General features: G+C 47.1%; 1 protein-coding gene across 3 annotated transcripts in view; it reads left to right on the top strand.

Annotated features, from left to right (window-relative positions):
- HECW2 (HECT, C2 and WW domain containing E3 ubiquitin protein ligase 2) overlaps nt 1-21,304 on the top strand; it is a 324,205-nt gene extending 302,901 nt beyond the window's left edge. For all 3 annotated transcript variants that reach the window (XM_073647864.1, XM_073647866.1, XM_073647865.1), the window contains 2 exons: nt 2,899-3,011; nt 15,912-21,304. In XM_073647864.1, the coding sequence (XP_073503965.1) occupies nt 2,899-3,011; nt 15,912-16,023 (225 nt within the window). In that variant the 3' untranslated portion in view covers nt 16,024-21,304. The remainder of the gene's footprint in view (nt 1-2,898; nt 3,012-15,911) is intronic.
- The last annotated feature ends 3,734 nt before the right edge of the window (nt 21,305-25,038 follow it).

Below are 25,038 nucleotides of genomic sequence, written 5' to 3' on the forward strand. Positions count from 1 at the left end.
CGGTTCTGAGGAAAGTCAGGGAAGACAAGGGAAACATAATTCTGATAGCCCCCTACTGGCTAAAGACGCCCTGGTTTTCCTGGCTGAGGATAATGTCCACTTCCAACCCCTGGGTTCTTCCGGAGATTCCGGACCTCCTTTTCCAGGGACCAGTCCTCCTCCCTCAGGTAGCAAATCTACACTTGATAGCCTGGATTTTGAGAGGGCGTTCTTAAGGGATAGAGGGTTTTCCCCGAATTTAATCTCCACTCTACTACAGAGTAGGAAACCCGTAACCACCAGACTTTACAGTAAAACCTGGAAAAAATTCCTCTCATTTGCAGGTTCGAAAGTGCTAGGGCAGGCCCCCATTACATCCATCTTAGAGTTCCTGCGAAAGGGGTTGGAGCATGGTCTGGCCACAAGCACTCTAAAGGTTCAGGTTGCGGCACTAGAAGCCCTATACAACTGCGACCTGGCCAGAAATAGGTGGATTTCTAGGTTCATCAAGGCATCACACAGGTCTAGGCCCATCCCCTCCTGGAATACTCCTCCTTGGGACTTAAATTTAGTTCTTTCAGCCCTAACCAAACATCCCTTTGAACCTTTAGCGAATGCATCTCTAAAAGTCATATCTCTTAAGACGTCTCTCCTAGTAGCACTCACATCGGCACATAGAGTTAGCGACATACAAGCCTTATCAGCAGGGCCCACCTTTACGCAAATTCTAGAGGACAGGGTGACTCTTAGGACTGACCCAGCATACCTTCCTAAGGTGGGATCACACTTCCACAGATCGCAGGAGGTCACCCTCCCTTCCTTTTGCTCAAATCCTAAAAACAGGGGGGGAAGAAGACCTACACACCTTAGACGTCAGAAGGTGCATTATCCAGTACTTAGAGGCCACACGGGAGTATAGGAAGGACAGGTCTCTCTTTGTGTGCTTCCAGGGACCTCGGAATGGACAGAAAGCTTCCAAGGGCACACTGGCAAGGTGGATAAGGGACGCCATCTCCCGGGCATACTCATCAAGCGGGGAGACCGCCCCGGAGGATTTAAAGGCTCATTCAACTAGGGCAGTGGCAGCCTCCTGGGCGGAGAAAGCCGGTGCTTTAATTGAACAGATATGTAGAGCTGCAACCTGGTCATCCCCCTTCTACGTTCTTTAAGCACTACCGGCTGGATCTAACCTCTTCTTCGGACCTTACCTTTGGTAGAAGGGTTCTGGAAGCGGTGGTCCCTCCCTAAACGACACTTCTCTGCAATTCTCTCTGTGGTGCCGTCATGGGGGAAGGAGAAAGACGTAGTTACTTACCGGTAACGGGATTTCTCAGAGCCCATGACGGCACCCGTACATTCCCTCCCTTCACTCATGGGTGTGCACATTTATTTATTATGTTTAGTCACAGGGTGTGTCTGGTAAGCTCCTTAAAAATGTTAAAATTTGTGTTACTAACCTGGGGGTCCTCTCTGTGCTCTGTAAACAACTGATGCGGGAGAGAGGTACCGCCCTTTTTATCTGTAGGTTTCCTGTCCTTGAAGGGCGGATCCCCTCTCTCCGTGGTGCCGTCATGGGCTCTGAGAAATCCCGTTACCGGTAAGTAACTACGTCTTTTTAAATAGAATTATATACATATATATATCTCCAAATAGAATACATTAATGCCCTGTCCATAGTATATGTCATATACAGTGGGGAAAAAAAGTATTTGACCTCTGTCATTGCGATATATAACAAAGTATTGAGATGAACTTTTGTAGGTGACCAAATACTTATTTTCCACCAAAATTTGAAAACAATTTCTTTCCAAATCAGACAATGTGATATTCAGGATTTGTTTTCTCATTTTGTCTCTCATAGTTGAGGTCTACCTATGATGTCAATTACAGGCCTCCCATCTTTTTAAGTGGGAGAACTTGCACAATTGGTGGCGGACTAAATACTTTTTTTCCCCACTGTATATCAGATTGTTTAGGATCCGACACTCCCATTGAGCTGTTACAAGATGTGGTGGATTCTGGATGTAAACATATGAAACAGAGCTGGACTCCTTAGCTACATACAATGTGTAGTAGCTGCTCCTGGGGACTGCAGAACAGCTCCTATTTGATGCACCACTCCGGCGTTTTTTTTTACTATTTCACCTCTGGGTTGGTGGTGCTTCTAATGTAAGGTCCCTGACTCTAGTCTTATACTTATCACCTGCCGATGTCTTCACCTTTTATCACCACCGCTCCTGTCTGTCTTCAGCAGTTTTTGACCTGCTCCAGCAAACACTGGAGTGAGCGGGAGATCACTTTTCAGTGTAAGTCTATGAGAGCCTTGGTCTGGCTTCCAGATTTACACTGAGAGCTTGTGACCGTTACCTTTGACTTTTGGTCAGTCAGAAGTTTTGGTCACAAGATTACGGTGTGAGACTGGAGCTGATAAAAGGTGAAGACTGTGGTGGGAAAGTATATATTTAGGGTCCGGGACCTTAGATTAGTAGCACCACTCCAGTGCTGAAATAAAAAAAAATTCTGGAGTGGTGCTGTAAAAGAAAAGACAGGTTAGTTTGGCAGTGAAAGCATATATAGGTACAACTGCTGGGAATAAGTATCAGCTTAGCAGTAACACCAGTTCTGTTACTGACCAATGTGCCGCTGTGATATCCTTATGTAAAGCGCCATGGAATAAATGGCGCTATAATAATAAATAATAATAATAATATCCATCTTTACGCTGTAATATTGGCATCCAGTAACTTATGACAACTATGATATTTGTGTAACACCGCAAAAAAAGTCTGATATCCGGTTGTTGCCTCTAATTTGCTCTTAGATATACTGTAATAGATTACTCATATATGATGATGATATTGGTTTTATTTTTCTGGTAGATGTTGTATTATAGATCTTTAATTCCTTCCATTTTGGCAGTTTGTTACTGGTACTTCCAGTATCCCATATGAAGGCTTTGCATCTCTCAGAGGCAGCAATGGGCCACGGCGATTCTGTGTGGAAAAATGGGGGAAAATCACAGCTCTTCCCAGGTAAATAATGTAGATTGTTCTCTTCAGAACTTCCCGGGCGTTTAGTAGAATGGCAGCCATAGATAAGAAATGAATAGTAAATATAATATTAACATAAACTGTATAAATCAGTATGTATATATACACTTCTCTACATTGAAATTGCGACACCAAGAAGGAAAAGTCATGGAGTTATGTAAATCACAAGATCGATAGACATGTTAATGTCATGCAAATAAAAAAAAAATCTAAATATCTCAGTCTATGAGCGTCATAAACAGAAATACACCTGCGTGTAAGTGCGGGGATTTCTCCGCATGGCGCTCATACTCAATACTGAATAAATGCGAGATGTTTGGAAGATTTTGTTTGCATTTTTTCATAATTTGCATATCATTAGCATGTCTATGGATCCTGTGATCTTCATAACTTCATGACTTTTTCTTCTTGGTGTTACAATTTCTATGTTGAGGAGTGTGGTGTAGTTACCCATAATGTACATGTGAGAGTCAGCCTGTGATCATCATTGGTAAAATAGCTCGGATATCAGTATCCAAATGCTAATCACTAGACTGAAGGTGGAGATGTCAGACATCTCTTTCCACTCCAAGCCTCTAGCACTTGGAGAAGAGGTGCACCAGTGAAAAATGTAAACTCTACAATTAAGATTCTATTTTTTAATGTTTCAATGTACCACAAGGTTCTGTTATAATAAATTACATTCCCTCTGCAAAGATATGAGGAGCTAGAATAATCCCTTATGTTCTTAAAGGGGTTGTCCAAGACGATCAATAACCAATCTTTATCAATATCAAAATTGTGGGAATCCGACATCTTCCCATCTTTCCCATCCTCTCCGATCAGCTGTTTGCAGATCCCAGTGTTGCTGGATGTATATAATATACATTGACAAGCAGCACGGCTTTGTACACTGTGTAGTGGCCAGGGCCGGCGTTAGCACCTGAGCAAGTGCCGGGGCCCTGGACCATCGGGGGGCCACTCGGCGTCGGGGCCCGGGCCGCTCCCCCAGCAGCTGTGCAAGACCGCTGGCTCTTTTTGATTGCCGTCACTTTACCAGACATGGCCGCGCGGAGTGTGTTGTGCGGCTGTGTCTGCTAGTAATGATGTGGCAGGGTCGGCACTGCACCTTTAATTTTGCTTATGTGTCGCCCCTGCCGCGTCATTACTAGCAGACACAGCCACACAGCGCACTGCGCGCGGCCATGTCTCGTAAAGTGACGGCAATCAAACAGCGCTAGCGGCCCTGCACAGATGCTGTGGGGCAGGTGAGTGAGGCTTTTTGCCGGCTTCCCCAATCCCCATATTAAAAATATTTCTTATGTGTCTGTGTGTGTGTGTGTGTGTGTGTGTGTGTGTGTGTGTGTGCATGTATGATGTGAATATCTGTGTATGTCAGTGTGTATATATTTGTCTGTTTTATATGTGTTTTTAAGAATTTGTGTTCAAATATGTATGTATGCATGTATGTGTACATATCTGTGTACGTTTGTGTATATGCTTATCTGCGTATTGTATGTGTACATATCTTTGTACCATGTGCATGTGTGCCCATGTCTGCATACAGTATGTGTGTGCATGTCTGCGTACCGTGTGTGTGTGCATGTCTGCTTACCGTTTGTGTGCGTGTGCATGTCTGTGTACCGCGTGCATGTCTGCGTACCGTGTGTGTGCGTGTGTGTGCATGTGTGACACCCCAGGGGTCTGGTTGCCACAGTAACGTAATGTTATGTCTGAGAGCAGGTGGGAGGTCCTTTAGTCAGGGATCCTGTGCATGCCACACCTCCTGCCCAGTCTTGGGAGGGGAAGAACTTCCCCTATATAAACCTGGGGCTGAGGCAGGGTGAGTGAGTAGAAGAAGAGAAGAAGTAGAGACAGCATAGGAAGAAACAGCAGTTACAACGAGTCAGGGGCTGGCAGCTGCAGAGTTCGCCCTGACTAAGAAGACTTTTTACCGGACCCGGAGTCCGAGGCTGTGGGAACTAATTCCTGCCCAGCAGCAGAATCCGTCAGGCAGGGGATTTCAGGTCCTCTGGCCCAGAAGCCCGAAGGCACGGTCACACGCGTGGGACCAGCACCGCCATCGTGGAGCGGAAGCCATTAGAAGGCCCCGAGTCACCGGCCATACGGGTGAGCACCACACGGTACACTCAGGGACGTGGGCTACTTATACCCGCCTCTAGCAAGGTAGCCAGAAGAGTACAGTCAGTTTGGGAGGCCTACAACTACGCCTGGCCAGGGGAGATCCCATCTGCTCAAGGACTGACCAGGCCCCATCCGCTAGCAAGTACTCCGGGAGGGTCTTTTGTTGTTACCAGTAAAGACCCTGAACTACACCGTACCGTCTCTGAGTGGTTCCTGCTACCCCCATCATCCACGTCGGCTGCCCTGAGGCCATACCCCTCCCGTTGGGGGTTATACTATCACGCTGCACAATCCCACCATCGGCCTCAGCGGCCTGCCCTGCAGCAGCAGCCCCCTGGCTGCACTCAACGGGTGGCGTAGTCATCAACCATTTACTACTAATGGACTGCCGTCTAGTTTGACTCCCTGGGCACGGACCGGGTCACCGCCACGAGACTACAACCCTCCACAGATCCGGCTCCGGGTAAGCTCCCGCATGCGCAGCGCAGCGCGACACAGGCCCAGGGGCGTGTCAACTTTGGCGTAGTCGGCAGGATTTCGTGCCCGCAACCACCGGGTACTGCGTGCCTGAAAAGCAAAGACTGTTCAAACTTACCAGTGGTGAAGATTCCCGCTATCCGTGGAGGTTTCCCGCCATCCGGCGCCATCTTCTACCTTCTTCTCGCCATCCGCGAAGTTTTCCCGCCATCCGGCGCCATCTTCGACCTTCTTCCCGCCATCCGTGGAGTTTTCCCGCCATTGGACGCCATCTTGAGGACGCCGCGCGGGAAGAAGAGGGGCGTGGACTCCGAAAGCGCGCGAGAACTGAAGCCCCGCCTCACGTCCGGACGTTGCGTAAGGTCCTGGAAGGAGCCCAGCAGACGCCGACGTCACAGGAGCGCGACGGAAGGTCCTCAACCCTGACGATCCACTGCGGAGCCGCGGCCTACGGAAGAGGATCATCGCAAGGTAGGCCACGGTCCACTAGGGGGGAGGAAGATGTCGGATACGGAGGAGAGCTTCACTGCCTCAACCCCCGCCAGCGCTACCGCTGCTGCAGTTATGCCCTTCACCATGCCCTATATCCCGGGAGCAGCTTGGCTACCCCAGTACTCAGGGGAGTCACATACCCTGCATGACTTTAGAGAAAAGCTGGATAGCCTCTTCCAGGTGTACCCCCTCACAGAAGAGCAAAAAGTGAGCATCCTGGTGGCCCAACTAACCGGGGCAGCCAAAAGAGAAGTAAAATCTTGGCCACCTGGGAGGAGGACTGTCGCAGAGATAATAACCCGGCTGAGGGACACCTTCGATACCCGCACCTCAGCCGAGATCAAGCTTAGATTCTACGGGTGCAAGCAGCGAGCGCATGAGAGTATAAGGGACTATGCACTAAACCTACAAGAGGCCCTGAGGGCCATAAAGCAGACCGACCCTGATGGGGTGGGAAACGAGGACAGGCTGTTGACTGAACAATTTATAGAGGGTTTATATTGCAATGCCCACCGAACCCAGTTGCGGGCAATGGCCTTACAGGATCCCCATCTGGACTTTGCACAGTTCAAGGATAGAGCTATCCGGGTGCTCCGAGAACCAGCACCGGGTGGCGTTGTGACCCACAGGCGCCCAGCTATCACTTACCACCAGGAGGCGGCGCCCTTGTCGACAGGGCCTGTGGGAGCTCATGCGCAGGCTTTGGACAATGACCCGGCTCCAGACCTACACCATCAGGTCCAAGAGCTAGTTAAGAGCGTTGCTGCGCTAACCCGAACTGTGCAGTCTTTACAGGTTTCCACCCCAGGGAAGATCCAGCTGGCATCCGGACCGGAGGACATCCCGTGGCGTCGACCAAGGAGGACCCCACCGGCCAGAGGAAGACCCAGTGACCGATACAGCGAGGACGGACGACCCATCTGCCGCCGCTGCAATCAACCCGGACATATGGAAAGGTACTGTTCTTTAAACGGGCACAACCTGGGGTAGAGGGCCAACCCCCAGGAAAAAGATCACCAGGCCCATCGAACTGGCGCGACAGATATGTGGGAGGACGTCCAGTCTTGCCTGTGGTACTGGATGGCATTCCCATGAGTGCCCTACTGGATACCGGGTCACAGGTCACCACCATCCCGTACGTGCTCTTCAAGCAGTACTGGAATGACTCGGATATTACCCGCTACCCTGACGACGACTTGAGTATCATCGCCAGCAATGGCCAGCCCGTGCCACAGATCGGATTTAAAGAGGTGACCCTCAAAATCGGTAGAGTCGAACTGGCCGCACAGGGACTGATCATTGTAGATATTGATAAACATGAGAGTCACCCAAAAATAACTCTAGGAACTAACGTAATTGAAAATTGTCTTGCAGAGGTGATTTTCCTTTTACAGCAGGTTGCCAAGAACGCCAGCTCCGGCGAGCAGCGGGTGCTCCAGAAAGAGATCCGGGCACTGATGCAACGGCAACAAGTGGAACTCTCCGGCGGTGAGATTGGTAGCGTAAGAATGTGTGACCCTTTTCCTATTGCCATGCCCCCAAAAAGTGAAATGATGATTTGGTGCCGGGCAGCTATTGGTCTGAGAGGTAGAGATTACCAGGCAATGGTAGAACCAGTTTACTCAGACAGTAGGCCCACCATTTTGACAGCACGGGGGGTGGTCAATGTACGCCATGGGAGGGTGCCCGTTCGCATAATAAATATCGGGGAGAGGGAAGTGTACCTGCCCCGGTATGCCACGCTAGCCAAATTATATACCACTAATCAAAATTCTATACAATCTGTGGAACCCTTGCCTCCATCTCACCCGGAGGAAGGTAACGGCTCTAAGAAAGACATGGAGGACTGGTGTCAGCAACTACATCTGGGTACTGACTCCACTCCCTCACATCAGAAACAAGGAGTCTATCGGGTGGTTCAAGAGTATGAGAGAGTGTTTAGTAAACACCCGTTAGACTTCGGGCGAGTCAAGGGGGTAGAACACCGCATCCCCACGGGAGATCATCCTCCCATAAAAGAGAGGTATCGACCCGTACCCCCTGCACATTACCAACACGCCAAGGGGATGCTTAGAGACATGAAGGAGGCTGGGGTAATCCGGGATAGCTGTAGCCCCTGGGCAGCCCCACTAGTTTTAGTCAAAAAGAAAGACAACACCATGAGGATGTGTGTAGATTACCGGAAAATCAACCGTATCACACACAAGGATGCGTACCCCTTACCAAGGATAGAGGAGTCATTGGCTGCTTTAAGATCTGCTAACTTCTTCTCTACCTTGGATCTCACTAGCGGGTACTGGCAGGTTCCTGTAGCAGAGGCGGACCGGGAGAAGACCGCATTCACCACCCCGATGGGACTTAGCGAGTTCACCTGCATGCCGTTCGGACTCTGCAACGCCCCAGGAACCTTCCAACGATTAATGGAGTGCTGTCTGGGCCACAGAAACTTCGAGACGGTCCTGTTGTACCTGGACGATGTCATCGTATACTCCAAAACTTATGAGGACCACCTGAAACACCTGGCGGAGGTGTTCGAAGCTCTGGCGAGTTACGGCCTAAAGGTGAAACCCTCCAAGTGTCACCTCCTGAAACCAAAGGTGCAATACCTGGGACACGTGGTGAGCGCTGACGGAGTGGCTCCCGACCCCGATAAGATCACCGCAATTAAGGGATGGCCAAGCCCCTCCAGCGTAAAAGAAGTGCGGCAGTTCCTAGGGTTGGTAGGCTACTACCGAAGGTTTATTCCCGGTTTCACCAAAAAGGCAGCACCTATGCAGGACCTCCTGATAGGCCAGTCCCGGAAGGCCAAGAACCAGAAGCCGCCCTTCAAATGGGAAAAGCTAGAAGAAGAGTCCTTCCGCCAGCTGAAGATGGCCCTCACGGGGGATGAAATCTTGGCGTACCCGGACTATAGCCAGCCCTTCATCCTCTACACCGACGCCAGTAACATCGGGCTAGGAGCCGTACTGTCCCAGATTCAGCAGGGGAGAGAACGAGTAATCTCCTATGCCAGCCGAAAACTGCGACCCACCGAAAGGAACCCCGAAAATTACAGCTCATTTAAGCTAGAGTTCCTGGCCGTGGTATGGGCAGTCACCGAGCGCTTTAGGCATTACCTCGCTTCTTCCCGGTTCACCGTATACACGGATAACAACCCGTTGACACACCTGGACACGGCAAGACTCGGTGCCCTGGAGCAGAGGTGGATGGCCCGTCTGTCCAACTACGAGTTCACAATCAAATACCGGGCAGGACGCTCCAATACTAACGCGGACGCCCTGTCCAGGATGCCCAACCTGCCGGACGAAGGAGAAGATCCGGAGGGACTGGAAGAAGTTGAACTCCCTGCGTTCCACCGTCATGGGACTATCCAGTATTCCCACCGGGTAAGGGGTAAGCAGGCTGCTACGTTGAACCCCTTACCCCACTACAACTGGGCGGAAACGCAAGACAGCGACCCTGCCGTCCGACTGGTGAAGGAGATGCTGACTCGGCCGGAGGCTCGCCTTGAACCAGACGCTCCGGAGGAAGCCAAACAACTATGGGCGGAGAAGAGTCGACTATTCCTTTACAAGGGGAAGTTGTGCCGCAGAATGGTCAACTCCCGGACGCATGAACTACTCTGGCAAGTAGTGGTGCCCCGAAGAGACGCAGCCATGGTGATGGAGGCATACCACGACGGAGCTGGACACTTCGGGTGGAAAAAGCTGGAGTTCCTGCTGCGCGAGCGGTTCCACTGGGTAGGCATGAGGGGAACCATCGAGAAGTGGTGCAGAGACTGTGGCCCGTGCAATCTGAGAAGGAAGGACCGGGCCAGCCAGAAGACTCCCCTGCAGTCCATCGTCACCCGGCAACCGTTGGAACTGGTAGCCTTGGATCATGTAAAACTGACCCCAAGCAGAAGTGGCTACGTCTACGCGTTAACCATCGTGGATCATTACTCCCGGTTCTTGGTTGTCGTCCCCGTCAAGGACTTAACGGCTCAAACAGCAGCTAGGGCCTTCCAGCAGCACTTCTGCCGTCCACACGGGTACCCGGACCAAGTGCTGACGGACCAGGGACCTGCCTTTGAAGCGGAGGTCTTCCAGGAATTCTGCAATCTGTATGGCTGCCGGAAGATAAGGACGACACCCTACCATCCGCAAACTAATGGACTTTGTGAAAAAATGAACCAGGTGGTAATGGATCTTCTAAAAACATTGCCCCTGGAAGAACGCAGTCTGTGGCCTGAGAAGTTGCCCGATCTGGTGGACCTATACAACCACATCCCGGTAGGTTCCACCAACTGTACCCCGGCTTACCTAATGAGGGCGAGACCTGGTAAGTTACCTGTTGACCTGGAAATGGGAGTCCTGACACCTGAGGACACTTCACCAGAAACAGACTGGGACACAGAGAGGCAGCAGCAGTACCGGAGAGTACAGGAGAGCGTGGAGCGAAGTCTCTGTCAGGCTAGGGAAAGACAAGAGAAGACTTACAACCAGTATGCTCCCGCTGTTCCCCTGGTACCCGGAGAGCAGGTCTTGAAGAGGAAAAGACGGCTCCACAAGTTGGATGACCAGTGGGAGAAGGACCCGTACACCGTACTGCCCTCAAGCCACGAGAACCCGAAGGTCTGTACCATCAGTAAAGACGGAGGGGAAACCACAGCCATTGTATCCCGGGACCACCTGAAGAAGTGTCCCGAACAACTGAGGAACCCTGAAGAGGAACAAGAAGACCATCGACCCGTGGGAGAAAGGGAAGATATGGTTAGTACCGTGCTCGGGGACTTCCCTCGGTCTTGGACTCAAGTCAATGGTGCAGTTGTGGTACCCGTACTCACCTTCCTCCAACCATCATCCCAAGAACCTACGGAGCAACGGGTAGAGCTGGAAGAACAGCCGGTCCAGGAGGCAGAAGACTCCACACAAGTAGAACAGGAGAATCAACCCTCTGCTTATAGTGAGCCTGCCGTACCCCTAGTGAGACAAAGAGCCGGTAGACAGCTGCCCAGTTTACCCTTGACAGCTCCTACACCCTGTAGTTCAGGGCCAGACAGTCAGCTCCGTAGGTCCACTAGGGCCACTAGAGGCCAGTTACCCGCACGTTGGAGGATCTAAATGTTTAAGCTATTTTATAATGTTTACCTGTCTATAGTTGCTTGTGTGTAATTTTGTATTTCTAGTTGTTTTTAGGAATCCTTGGTGGATTTACCGGGAATCCTTGTATATAGTTGGAGCGTAACCCAGGATGGACTAAAGACTGTCAAGGACTCGGGGTAGAACAGACCCCTACCTGGTTACGTCTCCCTGTGTTGGTGAAATGGACACCTTGCTTTCTTCAGAGACTGCACCCGGTTGCGGACACGCCGTAACCATCTTTATGTGTTTTCTTATTGTATTATTAATGTTTTGCCTTGTTATGTTTTCTAAATGTGTTTAGTCCCGGAGTACTAAATTTTACTAGGGGGGAATGTGACACCCCAGGGGTCTGGTTGCCACAGTAACGTAATGTTATGTCTGAGAGCAGGTGGGAGGTCCTTTAGTCAGGGATCCTGTGCATGCCACACCTCCTGCCCAGTCTTGGGAGGGGAAGAACTTCCCCTATATAAACCTGGGGCTGAGGCAGGGTGAGTGAGTAGAAGAAGAGAAGAAGTAGAGACAGCATAGGAAGAAACAGCAGTTACAAGGAGTCAGGGGCTGGCAGCTGCAGAGTTCGCCCTGACTAAGAAGACTTTTTACCGGACCCGGAGTCCGAGGCTGTGGGAACTAATTCCTGCCCAGCAGCAGAATCCGTCAGGCAGGGGATTTCAGGTCCTCTGGCCCAGAAGCCCGAAGGCACGGTCACACGCGTGGGACCAGCACCGCCATCGTGGAGCGGAAGCCATTAGAAGGCCCCGAGTCACCGGCCATACGGGTGAGCACCACACGGTACACTCAGGGACGTGGGCTACTTATACCCGCCTCTAGCAAGGTAGCCAGAAGAGTACAGTCAGTTTGGGAGGCCTACAACTACGCCTGGCCAGGGGAGATCCCATCTGCTCAAGGACTGACCAGGCCCCATCCGCTAGCAAGTACTCCGGGAGGGTCTTTTGTTGTTACCAGTAAAGACCCTGAACTACACCGTACCGTCTCTGAGTGGTTCCTGCTACCCCCATCATCCACGTCGGCTGCCCTGAGGCCATACCCCTCCCGTTGGGGGTTATACTATCACGCTGCACAATCCCACCATCGGCCTCAGCGGCCTGCCCTGCAGCAGCAGCCCCCTGGCTGCACTCAACGGGTGGCGTAGTCATCAACCATTTACTACTAATGGACTGCCGTCTAGTTTGACTCCCTGGGCACGGACCGGGTCACCGCCACGAGACTACAACCCTCCACAGATCCGGCTCCGGGTAAGCTCCCGCATGCGCAGCGCAGCGCGACACAGGCCCAGGGGCGTGTCACATGTCTGCGTACTGTGCATGTGTATGTCTGTGTACTATGTGCGTGTGCATGTCTGCATTTGGGAAGGATGAGGGGACAGGCTGGGCCGTGTGTTGTATAACTATATTTCTCTGCCGCATTTGTGCATCATGAATCGTGGTATGTGTTAAAAGGGCCCATTGAGACTCTTTTGCCCGGGGCCCACAAAAACCTGGAGCCGGCCCTGGTAGTGGCCATTCTCTGATACTGTAAATCGGTTCCTATTAATTTCGATAGGAGCTAAGTTGTTGTAGGCAATCAGAAATTGGGGCAGCGACATCAAAGTGATTGCACAGCTGTGATTGCTGTTGAGTCCCCTCCATACATGTGCACACAACATTCACTGTACGTGCCCGGTGGATGTCAGAAAGTGGTTAAAGTTGTGTGCACCTTGCTATCTATTAGTTTTTGCACTAGTGAATTTTACCTTAAAAATTAAATTACTAAACTTTTTTTCAATTAATTATCTTCCAGGCTTTGTAAATGTTTCATTCTTTAATATTATACTTGCATTATTTTGATTCCTCCTCTATAGTGTGGTGCAGTTGCAGTGCCCTGTTCAGGCTCCTTTAGAAACTCCTTTCAGCTGCTGCTCAGCAAGATCTGAAAACAATAGTTAGTATGTCTACAAGACTTTCACTCTCCGTGCTTTTCTTTCTCATACTCTGTTTATTTGAATGTATTGTATGGATCTTGTCCAGCAGCAGTTGAAAAGAGCTTCAAAGGAGCATAAGCTGGGAATTGAAACCTCACTGCTGCACAGGATATGGGAGAGAATGAAGAAAATGATGTAATGAAGTATATTACAAAAATTAATGTCTGGAGGACAATTAAATAAAAAAAGTTTTGTTACTCTTTATAACAATTGTTTGAAAATTTTGTATATTTATGTACACAGTAAACTTGTGTTGGTTAAGTAAAAAATGCTTTTATGCACTGGAGACTAGTGTTGAGCAAGCATGTATCATTATTATAGTGTTGAGCGAGTATGTTCTGTCCGAGTATGCTCGGGCCGAGCTCCGAGTATTTATAGCTGCTCGGTGATATGGTTGAATCGCTCCCGTGTGCATGATTTGCAACTGTTTGACAGCTTTATTACATGTGAGGAATGTCTATTTCTTACACATTCCTCCCATGTAATAAAGCTGTCAAACAGTTGCAAATCATGCACACGGGAGCGATTCAACCATATCACCGAGCAGCTGTAAATACTCGGAGCTCGGCCCGAGCATACTCAGTGAAAGGGTTAATAGAGCATACTCGGACAGAACATACTCGCTCAACACTAATCATTAACTGTTCGACAAGCAATCTCTGCATGCGTCACAGCTGTCTAACAGCCGTGACATTTGCAGGCGCGGCGACAGTGAATGAAACGCCGAGCTCGCCGAAAGAGTTAATGATACTTACTCGCTCAACAGTACTGGACACGTTATATATAGCTTATATACTGTAACAATCGAATGTTTGGACACATCTGTTCATTCAAATGTTTTTCTTGTTCTTGCAAGGATGTGCACATTGTAGATTAACACTGAAGTAAGCAAAACTACAAAGGTACACATATGGAAATAAGGAATAAAGAAACATATATGAAGCAAAACAGAACATTTCTTAAACCTTAGATTCATCAAAGTATCCCACTTTTACTGTGATGACATCTTTACACATCCTTTGGCATTCTCAAGCAGCTTAATCAGGTAGTCACTATGAATGGCTTTCACTGAACAGTTATGCCTAATCAAGAACTCCTTTGTGGAAACACCCGCCTTCAGAAAGTGTTTGCAACCATTAGGTGTGTTTTGCAGAGGTAGTGTTGGTACATGGTTCCATGCAATCAATTCTGAGCCCTATTCCAGAATTATTCTAATCCAGAATAAGGCAAAAATAACTCCACTAAGCAAAGAGAAATTACTGTCCATCATTACCTTTAGACATGAAGGTCAGATAATCTAGAAAATCGCTAGAACCTTGAAGGTAACCTCAAATACAATCATGAAAACCAGCAACCACTATAATGAAACTGGCTTTCAGGAGGACCACCCCATGAAAGGAAGCCAAGAAATTACCTCTACAGCAGAAGATAAGTTCATCAGTTAACGGCCTCAAAAACATCAAATTGACAGCAACTCTGATAACAACCCTCATAAATGATTCGCAGCGATCAAGTAGCAGACACCGCTCAACATCAGCTGCCCAGAGGAGACTGCAAGAAGCAGGCATTTATGATCAAATTTCACAAAAAAGCAATTACGTAGGACAACAGACAAGAAGAAAAGACTTGTTTGGGCCACTCAACACAAGGACTTGACACTAGATCTGTTGAAATCTGTACTACAGTCTGAGGAGTCAAAACATGAGATTTTAGTACACTTCTAGTTGCACCTATCAGTTGCTACCACAGTGTTCTGCAATGACATTACATCCCATCTGGTTTGCGCTTAGTGTGACCATCTGTTGTGTTACCACAGGCCAATCACCCAAAACACAAATCTAGTCTATGTAAGGGCTATGTGGCCAAGAGGGAGGACAATCATGGAGCTGCATCAGGGTGGGAGCTGCATCAGATGATATGGTCTTCACAATTGCCCAATCTCAACCCAGTTGAGATTGTGTGGGATGAGTTGGACTGAAGAGTTAAGACAAAGCAACCAACAAGTGCTCAGCACCTGTGGGAACTTCTTCAAGACTGTTGTCAAACAATTCCAGGTGACTACCTGATGAAGCTGTTTGAGAAAATGCCAAAGGGGTATGAAGCCGTCATCAGAATAAAAGGGGAATTTGGAGAAATCTAAAGTTTATTACATATTATTGTTTGTTTTACGCCCATTCTTTTCTCCTGGTTTCCATATGTGTCCCTTTTGTGGTTTTTACCAAAACAGAATAAAAACGCGTTTAAAAATTGGCTGTTCTGCTGGAAAGAAGTCTCTTGCTGCGATATTCATTAAAAGGTTTATTTTTGTGGCTTTGCTGTTTTCAGTCTGAATCTACAATTTGCACATTTTCAATAAGAACAAGGAAAACCATTGCATGAACAGTTGTGGCCATAATTTTGACCTAGACTGTATATTCACCTGTAGATAACATATATTTGCATATATTTTTCTACGGCTTTATATTTAACATTATTCCAGAAATGTTTCAATCCCTTTTCCATGCTCTGCGTGACTTGCATACATTGCTTTACTTCAGCTGATCCTGAGTCACGGCCTCCAGCATTCTTTATTTTGCTGGAGGCCACTGAAATCATTCCAGATGTGGTTGACCGATACAGCCAGAAAAACTTGTATATCATATCACAGCAATAAAGGTTATATATATATATTTGTTTTTGTTTTCGCAGAGCTCATACCTGTTTTAATCGCCTTGATCTTCCGCCGTATCCTTCTTTTTCTATGCTGTACGAGAAACTTTTAACAGCTGTTGAAGAAACCAGTACGTTCGGCCTTGAGTAGTCCTATAGATGTTCAGAGTTGCCCTAAACATTGAAATGACTGTCATTTTATAACAAGGAGCTCATTAAATAGGTTAAATCCATGAACTTATATGGACATTACCAGAGATGTATCAAGAATCTACCAGAAGAAGACGTCAATGACCAAGACTAATTTACAGGAAAGAAAATGGCATCAGGAATAATGTGATTACAGTGTAAATTAGTAATGTCCTTCTAGTCCTGCACACTGGAATCACTGGACATGAGACGTAACGTACACTTATATAATGCATTCCAGTTTCTACAGGAAATGTTTAGGTGCTTGCATGGTACGCATCCTATTTTTGTTATACTAGCCCAGCTCCGTCTTTAAGGGACAGACTAACTTACTATGTGTCAAAACCTATGCATGTTTATATCTACAAACTCTTTTAGTGAAATTATCAGATTTACCTGATTTTACACTTGCAAAAAAAAAGGCCTGCACATTCTGTAGATCAATGTATAGTTCTTGGAAAAGTTCCCATAGATGTTATTGCTTTCTACACCTATGTCTGTTAATACTGTTTTTAACTTATACACTCACATGCCAGCACTATCAATAATGAAATGTATTGTAAATTTTTTTATTTATTCTTTGCATCTATGCGCGATGCTGTCCTTTATGTCTTTTAATATATTGATTGGTATGACCATTATTTGTAATTGTTATTAAATTATTATAACACTCGAGATTACATAAGAAAGCAGGAATCTGTGACGTAGTATTATTGTAGCCTTAATCCAGATCTTCAGGTCGAGAATAAAACATAATGGGGAATTTTTGATTTTCTGTAATTTTGTAGCATGAAAGAGTCCCACATTTTGGCACATGGCATGTCTGCACTAAAACGGGTGACTTTTTTTCTTAATGTCCGGTTATAAAGGTGGCATGAAGAGTGGGCCGGTTAACACAGAGGGGCCATAGCTAGCTACATTCTGATTGTCCATTAATAAGAATGGAAAACTGCACATTATAGGGCAAATCTTCATTCGCTCACAGCCGGTGTACATTTCATTCCCAGCCTTTGGTATAGCCGGAGAGGCACCATTTGCAATAAATTTGGTGCGGTTTACTCCATTGACTGTTCTCCGAAATCTCCTGAAATGATTTCAAAATATTGTAAGTGAAATACTGTCATGTTTGGCCAAAGCAACGAGGCGAAGCCTAGCTATGGGAAGCTGCCCTGTTATGGCTCGCAGCAAGCAATAATGCCACTTTTGGTTTCTTAGCCTGTTCTGATAAAGGAGGCGACTACTTAAGATTAGGTCTGGTATTTTATTTCAGCCATAATCGTGTTCTAACTACAGAAAAACAAGGCTATCATGACCTAGAATTGCTGATTTAACCCCACTGTTCATAAAGGAAAGGCTTAGGCCTCGCTCACACGAGGGGTATATATCGGATGAGTGCTATCTGATGTTTTATAGGGTAGCACTCTGACCCATGTTATTCAATAAGTCAGTGCTGATGACAAGTTTGTTTCACTGACAGAATCCTTCAGTGAAAAAATTCACAGCATACTCCGATTTCACTTTGAAATCAAATGCCACTCACCTATTCAAGTCTATGGGTGCATGGAAAACATCAGACTGCACTCGGTGGACATCTGAGTGCAGTCCGATTTCCACGGACTCACAGAATGGAGACAATGGAGAAGCTTTGTCCTCCATCCTCTCCTCATGGTGTGCTCTGTTTCTCTCATCTAAGAGAATCAAATCACACTAAGCTGAGATTCAGATCATAGTTTCATCGGTTTCATTAGCATAATTGGCCCGATTCTCTCGGATGAGACAATCTCCGGTTGCGTGAGCGAGCCCTCAATCTGAAACCACCCGCTTAGACTCTGGTGACAGGCAGGGCGTTGAGTGGATGCACAGACTGCTTTCATGTTAATTATCAATAATCTGCTGCCTAGTAAAGATTGACAATAAGGCTGCGTTCCCACGATGAGTATGTGATGCTGCAGATTTTCTACAGCATTTCTGCACCTATTATGTAAATGGGGTCAGTTGTGTTTTTTTCAATGGATTTTTTTGTGCATTTTTTCCATATGCGTTTTTAGCGGCTTTTTCTCTCTTTTTGGTATGCTTTGTTTTGATACATCCTGGAATTTAGCTTTGGCAAAAAATTATTGATACAATGATGTCCAGATCACATTCACTTTAGTGCATTTCTATAATTCTGTGGGGTAAATCTGCACGTAAAACGCAGCGTACCCGCAAGAGAAGTTGACATGTGCAGATTTGAAGCGCGCAGCTCAGTGGTGTCGAAGAAGCACAATGGCAGCAGATTTCTATCAATCCCATCCACTGCACAATGGCAGCAGATTTCTATCAATCCCATCCACTGCACAATGGCAGCAGATTTCTATCAATCCCATCCACTGCACAATGGCAGCAGATTTCTATCAATCCCATCCACTGCACAATGGCAGCAGATTTCTATCAATCCCATCCACTGCACAATGGCAGCAGATTTCTATCAATCCCATCCACTGCACAATGGCAGCAGATTTCTATCAATCCCATCCACTGCACAATGGCAGCAGATTTCTATCAATCCCATCCACTGCACAATGGCAGCAGATTTCTATCAATCCCATCCACTGCACAATGGCAGCAGATTTCTATCAATCCCATCCACTGCACAATGGCAGCAGATTTCTATCAATCCCATCCACTGCACAATGGCAGCAGATTTCTATCAATCCCATCCACTTTGCTGGAACTGTCAGAATCTGCATTTTTTTGTGGCACAGTGAAAATTCTCATCGTCAAAAACTCACAAAATACTCATCGTGGGAACTAAACCTAAGTCGGGGAAATCTGGTGCTTCATTTATGCTTTTGTGCTAATATTGCTCTCCGTGACATATGAGACTGGAGATCCGCTTTAAGGCTGTAATGATATATGGACTGTGTCTGCCGTCCATTCATGACGCACCGTATGCTTTTATTTACTTCATATATTTTGGAATTAGTATAAAACATTCTACATTTTTAGTTTATTTTCAAAATTGGTATGGAAAATGGAGGAGAATCTCTCACCCCACTGTACTCTTCATTTAGCAGGTTTGTGAGGCATTTTATTCTCGGAGTATGGAAAGGATCTGGGGTCCACATATCTCATTGTAAGATATCATTACTGATGAATGTTTCATAAGCTTTGTACATTGTACGGATGTAAATGAATGCCATTTTCTGGTGGGCAGCCGGTCTCCTACTGTGAAAATATATTGTGAGCAGTACGAAGCCGACTTTGCTAACCCGATCCCCCCACTTCTACTATCACTAAATAACCGAATGTTTTGTTCGTGGGTCATTCTGGGTTTGATAAGATTTACCAACAGGAGGAGAAGTGCCATGGGAAAAAACAAAGATCCGCTAGGGAGGAGTTTTCAAACCACTGCTTTTGTTTCTTTGGTAGATGAGCAAGAGGAGTGCTGATTATCTCCACTTATTTTTCTAAAATATATTTTGTAGCAGTTGTGCCGGTTTTCTCTCATTAACGTTAATGGGACTGATCTACAGTACCAGGCAGAGTTGCTACAAAATGTATGGAGTTGTTCCTCGCAAACAATGCAGCGGGTTTGGCACTTGCTGGAACGCCCCAGTACCTTCAAACAGCTGATGGGCAGGAGTGACCTGAAATCTTAGGTGAATAACGGCCGAACACATAGATTTCGGTGGGAACGGCCGACCATTTAATGCGTATAAGGATATCCAAACAGTGGGGGCAGAGGCTTAAAGGGAACCTGATACCCGATTCATGCTGCCCAAACCGTAGGCTGCATGAACCAAAGCCTGCAACGCTTCAGTGCTTTGGAGAAAATATACTTTAAAGTGACCAGCCAGTGACCATAACTGGAGACCAGATTGGTCCGGCACCACACCCAGCTGGCTATTCCCAGCGCTGCTCCAGCTGATTGACTGATCTCTTCTATAGTGAAAAACCTGTCAATCCCTCTAGCAATGCTAGAAGAAGCCAGCCATGGGGCAATACCAAACTAGAAAGGTCTTCGACTGTGGTCCCATGTCAGATCTTTAAAGCGTATTTTCTCTGAAACACTGGAGTGTTTCAGAACAAGATATATCTGGCTTCAATCGTGCAGCCAGGTTACATTTCATGCTGCCCACTGTTTCGGCTGCACAAATCAGGTGACAGGTTCCCTTTAAAGAATATTTCTGGGACTATTTTATTTTTTTACTATGAGCCTAAGAGCTAACTGGCTGGTCGTTGCTAACTATCTGCCTATTCTAGGCGGCACTGGCTCAGAGCGTTCACGGCTCTGCCTCTTCATGTCAACAGAGCAGTTCTTCCTCTTCCGGGCAGCTCTGTTGTCTGGCGTCATGCAGATTGGGCAGCTCTGTTGACGGGACATGACTGCGCGTCATGCTGATTGAGCAGCAGGGTGCTGCCTGTTAAGCAGCAGGGTGCTGCCTGTTAAGCAGCGCGGCATCGGCAGTCATGCCCCGTCAACAGAGCGATAGAGAAGCAATTTCTCTGTCGATGTGACATCAGTACAAGACGCAAAACCACCGTCAGGAGCGGTCTGTGACCGCTCTAATCCAGCAGAAATCAGTGGCTGGCAGAACATTCAGATAGTCAGCAGCTTACATGCCTGTTACTTCTTATTTCCACCATAAAAAATGTCCCGGATAACTCCTTTGACGCTCTTTCCCTATTGAATCGCATGCATGTGTATGAAAGAGGGGGGACGCTAGGGAGGAATAGCTGTGGGCTAAACGAGTCCGACAGCTATCCAAGGTGTCTTGCCCCTTTAAAGAACTATATAGCTAGGACCAAAAGACAATGAGTTAGGATTGTGGTTTGTCAGGTTCGGCACTTTAATATTTAGCATGGACCTTGTTTTTGTATGACTTGAACCATGTTGCATATCATCTGGATTTAGTATTGAATTGTAATCATCCCACCAAGCACTAAAACGGTATCATTTCCAAACCTTTTATAAAAACCTTTGAATGTCAGTTTAGTGAGGATGAGACCTGCTTTCATGTGTAATGGTGTCATTATCACAACATAGACCTTATACAGTACACTATTACTTTGACAACTAATGCATTGCCATACACAAGAAAATACATTTGGTTATTTTTATACGCTACTGTACAATTTACAAGGAAATATTTTAAATGTTGATGAACATTTAGGAACAAGCTTCATTTCTATAACAGCATACATGTGCTTGTATGTATTATTTAGCACCTTCAATAATAAAAAAAAGTTTTTTATCTGAATTTCTTCCTTGTAACATTGTTTGATTTTCACTTAATGATCATTAGACAGTATCTACAAGCACAGTTTAGATGAGATATACTGCTCTTATTGAGGGAGATTTCTCATACAATCTGCCTTTCCCTCCCTTCCCAGTGTGCATTACATCCCCCAGTGTCCAGTAGCTTCCTGTCCTGAACTGAACGCCCACTTCTGTGTTACACCCGTATGTAGCGGGACAGACAGGAGAGCAGGAAGACAAAGACTTTCTCCCTCTCTCTGTAATCTGCCTCCAGGTCTCTGAAGCCGAGGATGGATTATACTTCCCAACAAGCAGTAGACAGGAAATGAGGCAGAAACAAGGCTCTTAGTGGGCTGCACTTTGGAATGTTTTTTTAGATTAAAATAATTCAGATCAGATTTTTGAAATATAAATGTTAACCCCTTCCTGACATGGCTATTTTCCGTTTTTGCACTTTTGATATTTTCCTCTCCTTCCAAGAGCCATACATTTTTTATTTATCCGTCGACTTAGCCATACGAGGGCTTGTTTTTTGAGGGACAAGTTGTACTTTTGAATGACACCATTCACTTTATCACATGATGGAAATGGGCGCTCCAATCGGCGTGGTTTGTGACTCGCTTCCGGCGCGGCCATATTAAATGGCACTGACAGAGTTTGACAGCGGCCTTTAACATGTTAACAGCTGTGGGTGGATTGTGATTCCACCCGCGGCTGTTAGGGGCACATGTCAGCTGATCAGATCAGCTGTCACGTGCCCAGAAAGGTGCAGGCTCGTCGCCGGAGCCTGCGCCAAAGAGGGAGACATGCCATGCTCCATACAAACGGCGCATGCCGTGAACAGGTTAAAGTCTATAACATAGAGAGGAACCCATCCAGCAAGAGGAGATTTCTAAAATCACATATTTCCACCCCAGTGCTTTACAGGGCCCAATCCTCATATGGAAGCGGCCCTATAGGACCATGACAGCAGGTTGGACGGCGTATTCTATCTATTCTATACTGCACTGCAGAGTGATTAGTGTTGTAATTCATACAAGCAACTGTAATGATATTTTATCAAACAATGCAGAATAAATTGTTTGTTTTTTTACACTTGTGAATATGACATTGAAATAAGATAGATACTTGGATTAACAGCCCCAGCACAGTTTTGAGTAGTTAAAGACTATTGTGGGGTGGTGGGGTCCTCCTCAAAACTGTTGGAATGCCTCTTAATAAAGTTGATGCATTTTTAGGCCGAATCCAGATGTCACTGAAACACGTTCTGTGTACAGGTTGTGGCAACAGGCCTGACCCAAACTCAACACCCTCATTTATGCCTATGAGGCTGTCAAGTTTGGGCCTGGAGACCCGCAGCCAGCCTGTGCAACATGGTTTATATTTAGACCATATTTCACAAAGGTCTGAATTAGTCTGTAAGGTGAATTCACACAAAGTTTTTTTATGTGGATTTTGAAGCAGATTCTGCTCCAGATTCCACATCTGAAAATCACAAATCACTTTGAATAAAAAAAATGCTTCAAATACTCTTTAAAAACACTCCTCAACATTCAAAGTGCAATACTAAGAAGTAAAAGTCGTGGAGTTATGGAAATTTTTAGGATCGATAGACATGTTAAGGATATTGAAAAAAAAAAATGTAAACCAATTTTTCAAAACATCTTGATTTGTTCAGTATGGCGTATGAGCGCTACATGCAGAAATATCCACACTTACACGCCTTGGCTGCTATCAATGAGGTTTTTAATGGTTGTTATCTAAGGAATGTCCTGTCACATTGAATGGATTTGGGCAAAATTCTTTTTTTTCTGATTGATGAAACTTACATTTTTATTGTCGCTTTATATAATATAAAAGATTCCCCTTATCGCTGATTGCTCAGTTTTGCCAGAATGTGACTCTTCCCATTTGTCTACAGCAGCACCGACATTGTGAAGAGTGTGCGGAGCTCCGCGGGGAGAGGCGTAAAAGAGCGCCCCCAACAGCCACCAAAATGTACAACGCAGAAGTGACAAATTATTACAGGAATGTCTAATGGCACCGGAGAACACTGCTGTTATCATTTACGCCACTTTTGTGATGTCAGTTATGATGATTCTGTCGGCTGCTCCGTTACTGTCACCACCCTCCCCTCAAATCTCGACCCAATCTTAGTTTGAAGTTGATTTTTTGAGGACCTCACTCCAGCAACTTTATTCTAGTCACCTTGGTACTGAACCGTCTAGAGTGCAGGCTACGGCCAGGTCCTCAAAAAATCACCTGCGCTCTACTCATCTCACTAGTGAGCCGCCTACAGTGGAGGCTGTAATGCACACGCCCGGGCTGAGTGGCGTGTGCGTGTGTATGTAGTGATTCCACTGAACCGTGCCGGAGAGTGAATACCTGGAGGGGCGTAACTAAGTATCCACCCGATCCGACCAGGGTCGCACGACGGCATACGACGCCAGTGCACCAAGGAGGAACCGAGCAGAGGGACCAGGTGCTACTCCAGGACAGACCCCGGACACGGCTGTTGACCCACACATGGGGAATACAGGAACAGGCAGGTTAGGCTGGCACACAGACTGCTGGGTATAGGCAGACACAGCTGGTATGCAGACTGGCGGATGCTGGTAAGCACGACTGGTATGCAGGCAGGGAGGTACTGGCAGGTACGACAGGTTGGAGCACCGAGTGGATAGGACCCAGTACAGACTGGGACTCAGGAACAGAACCGCAGATGCGGTGGACAAACAGCAGAGTGAGGCCGCCCAGAGCGGCGAGCAAGAGCAGAACAAGACGAGACCGCCTGGAGCGGTGAGCGAGAGAAGAGCAGGACAAGGCCGCCTGGAGCGGTGAGCGAGAGAGGAACAGGACGAGACTGCCGAAGCAGCGAGCAAAGGGTCAGAGCAGAGTGAGACTGCCGGAGCAGCGAGCAAAGGGTCAGAGCTGAGCGAGACTGCCGGAGCAGCGAGCAAAGGGTCAGAGCAGAGCAAGAACCGCTGGAGCGGTGAACAAGGCAGAGCAGAGGGGACAGGGCTCTGTTCACACGGAACAGACTGGAAGGGAAAGGCAGAACCAGGTACACACAGGATACTTGCAATGAAGTAGCAAGTGGACTCTAAACTCACAAACGGGAGTACAGGGACAACGAGTAGGAGTTAGGTACGGGATCAGATTCTGCAGGAAAAGGGAAGGTACGGACATAGAGAAAAACAGGTAACAGGCTAGGAGAGTATTCAGACAAGAGCAGACACAGCAGCAAGATACAGGAACGGGTCTAGGTATGCGGCCCCTAGAAGGCGGACAGAACAAGCTAGGAGCGTGTTCACACTGGCCTGGAAATACAGCCTCCAGGATAGGCAGAAGACAACAGACTAGAAGATAGTTCAGACAGGACACAGTTCAGACACGGGAACTGATACCGCAAGGCAGGAAGCATAGACAGGACCTGGCACATCAGTGACAGGAAGCCAACTGACAGAACACAATGCTCAGACATGGATTCCAGGGAGGAGCTGGGTTAAATACCAGGTGACAGACAGCAATAGGCTGAGGACGCACCAGGGGTGTGCCTGCAGCAGCTACAAGAAGCAGGAAGTGATCAGGCGCCGCCCTTAAGCAGCAGAAACAGAGGCAAGCAGACAGCATGGAGGGAAGCCAGGCTAGCAGACTGGACTGGAGATCAAGTGCGCGCTCTTACACAGTGGGAGATGGACCACTATGCAAGGACGCCGCCAGGTATGTTGCAGT

The sequence above is a fragment of the Phyllobates terribilis genome, unplaced genomic scaffold, assembly GCF_046119375.1.
Source record: "Phyllobates terribilis strain yellow unplaced genomic scaffold, ASM4611937v1 Scaffold_9__5_contigs__length_417890890, whole genome shotgun sequence".
Taxonomy (NCBI): Eukaryota; Metazoa; Chordata; class Amphibia; order Anura; family Dendrobatidae; genus Phyllobates; species Phyllobates terribilis.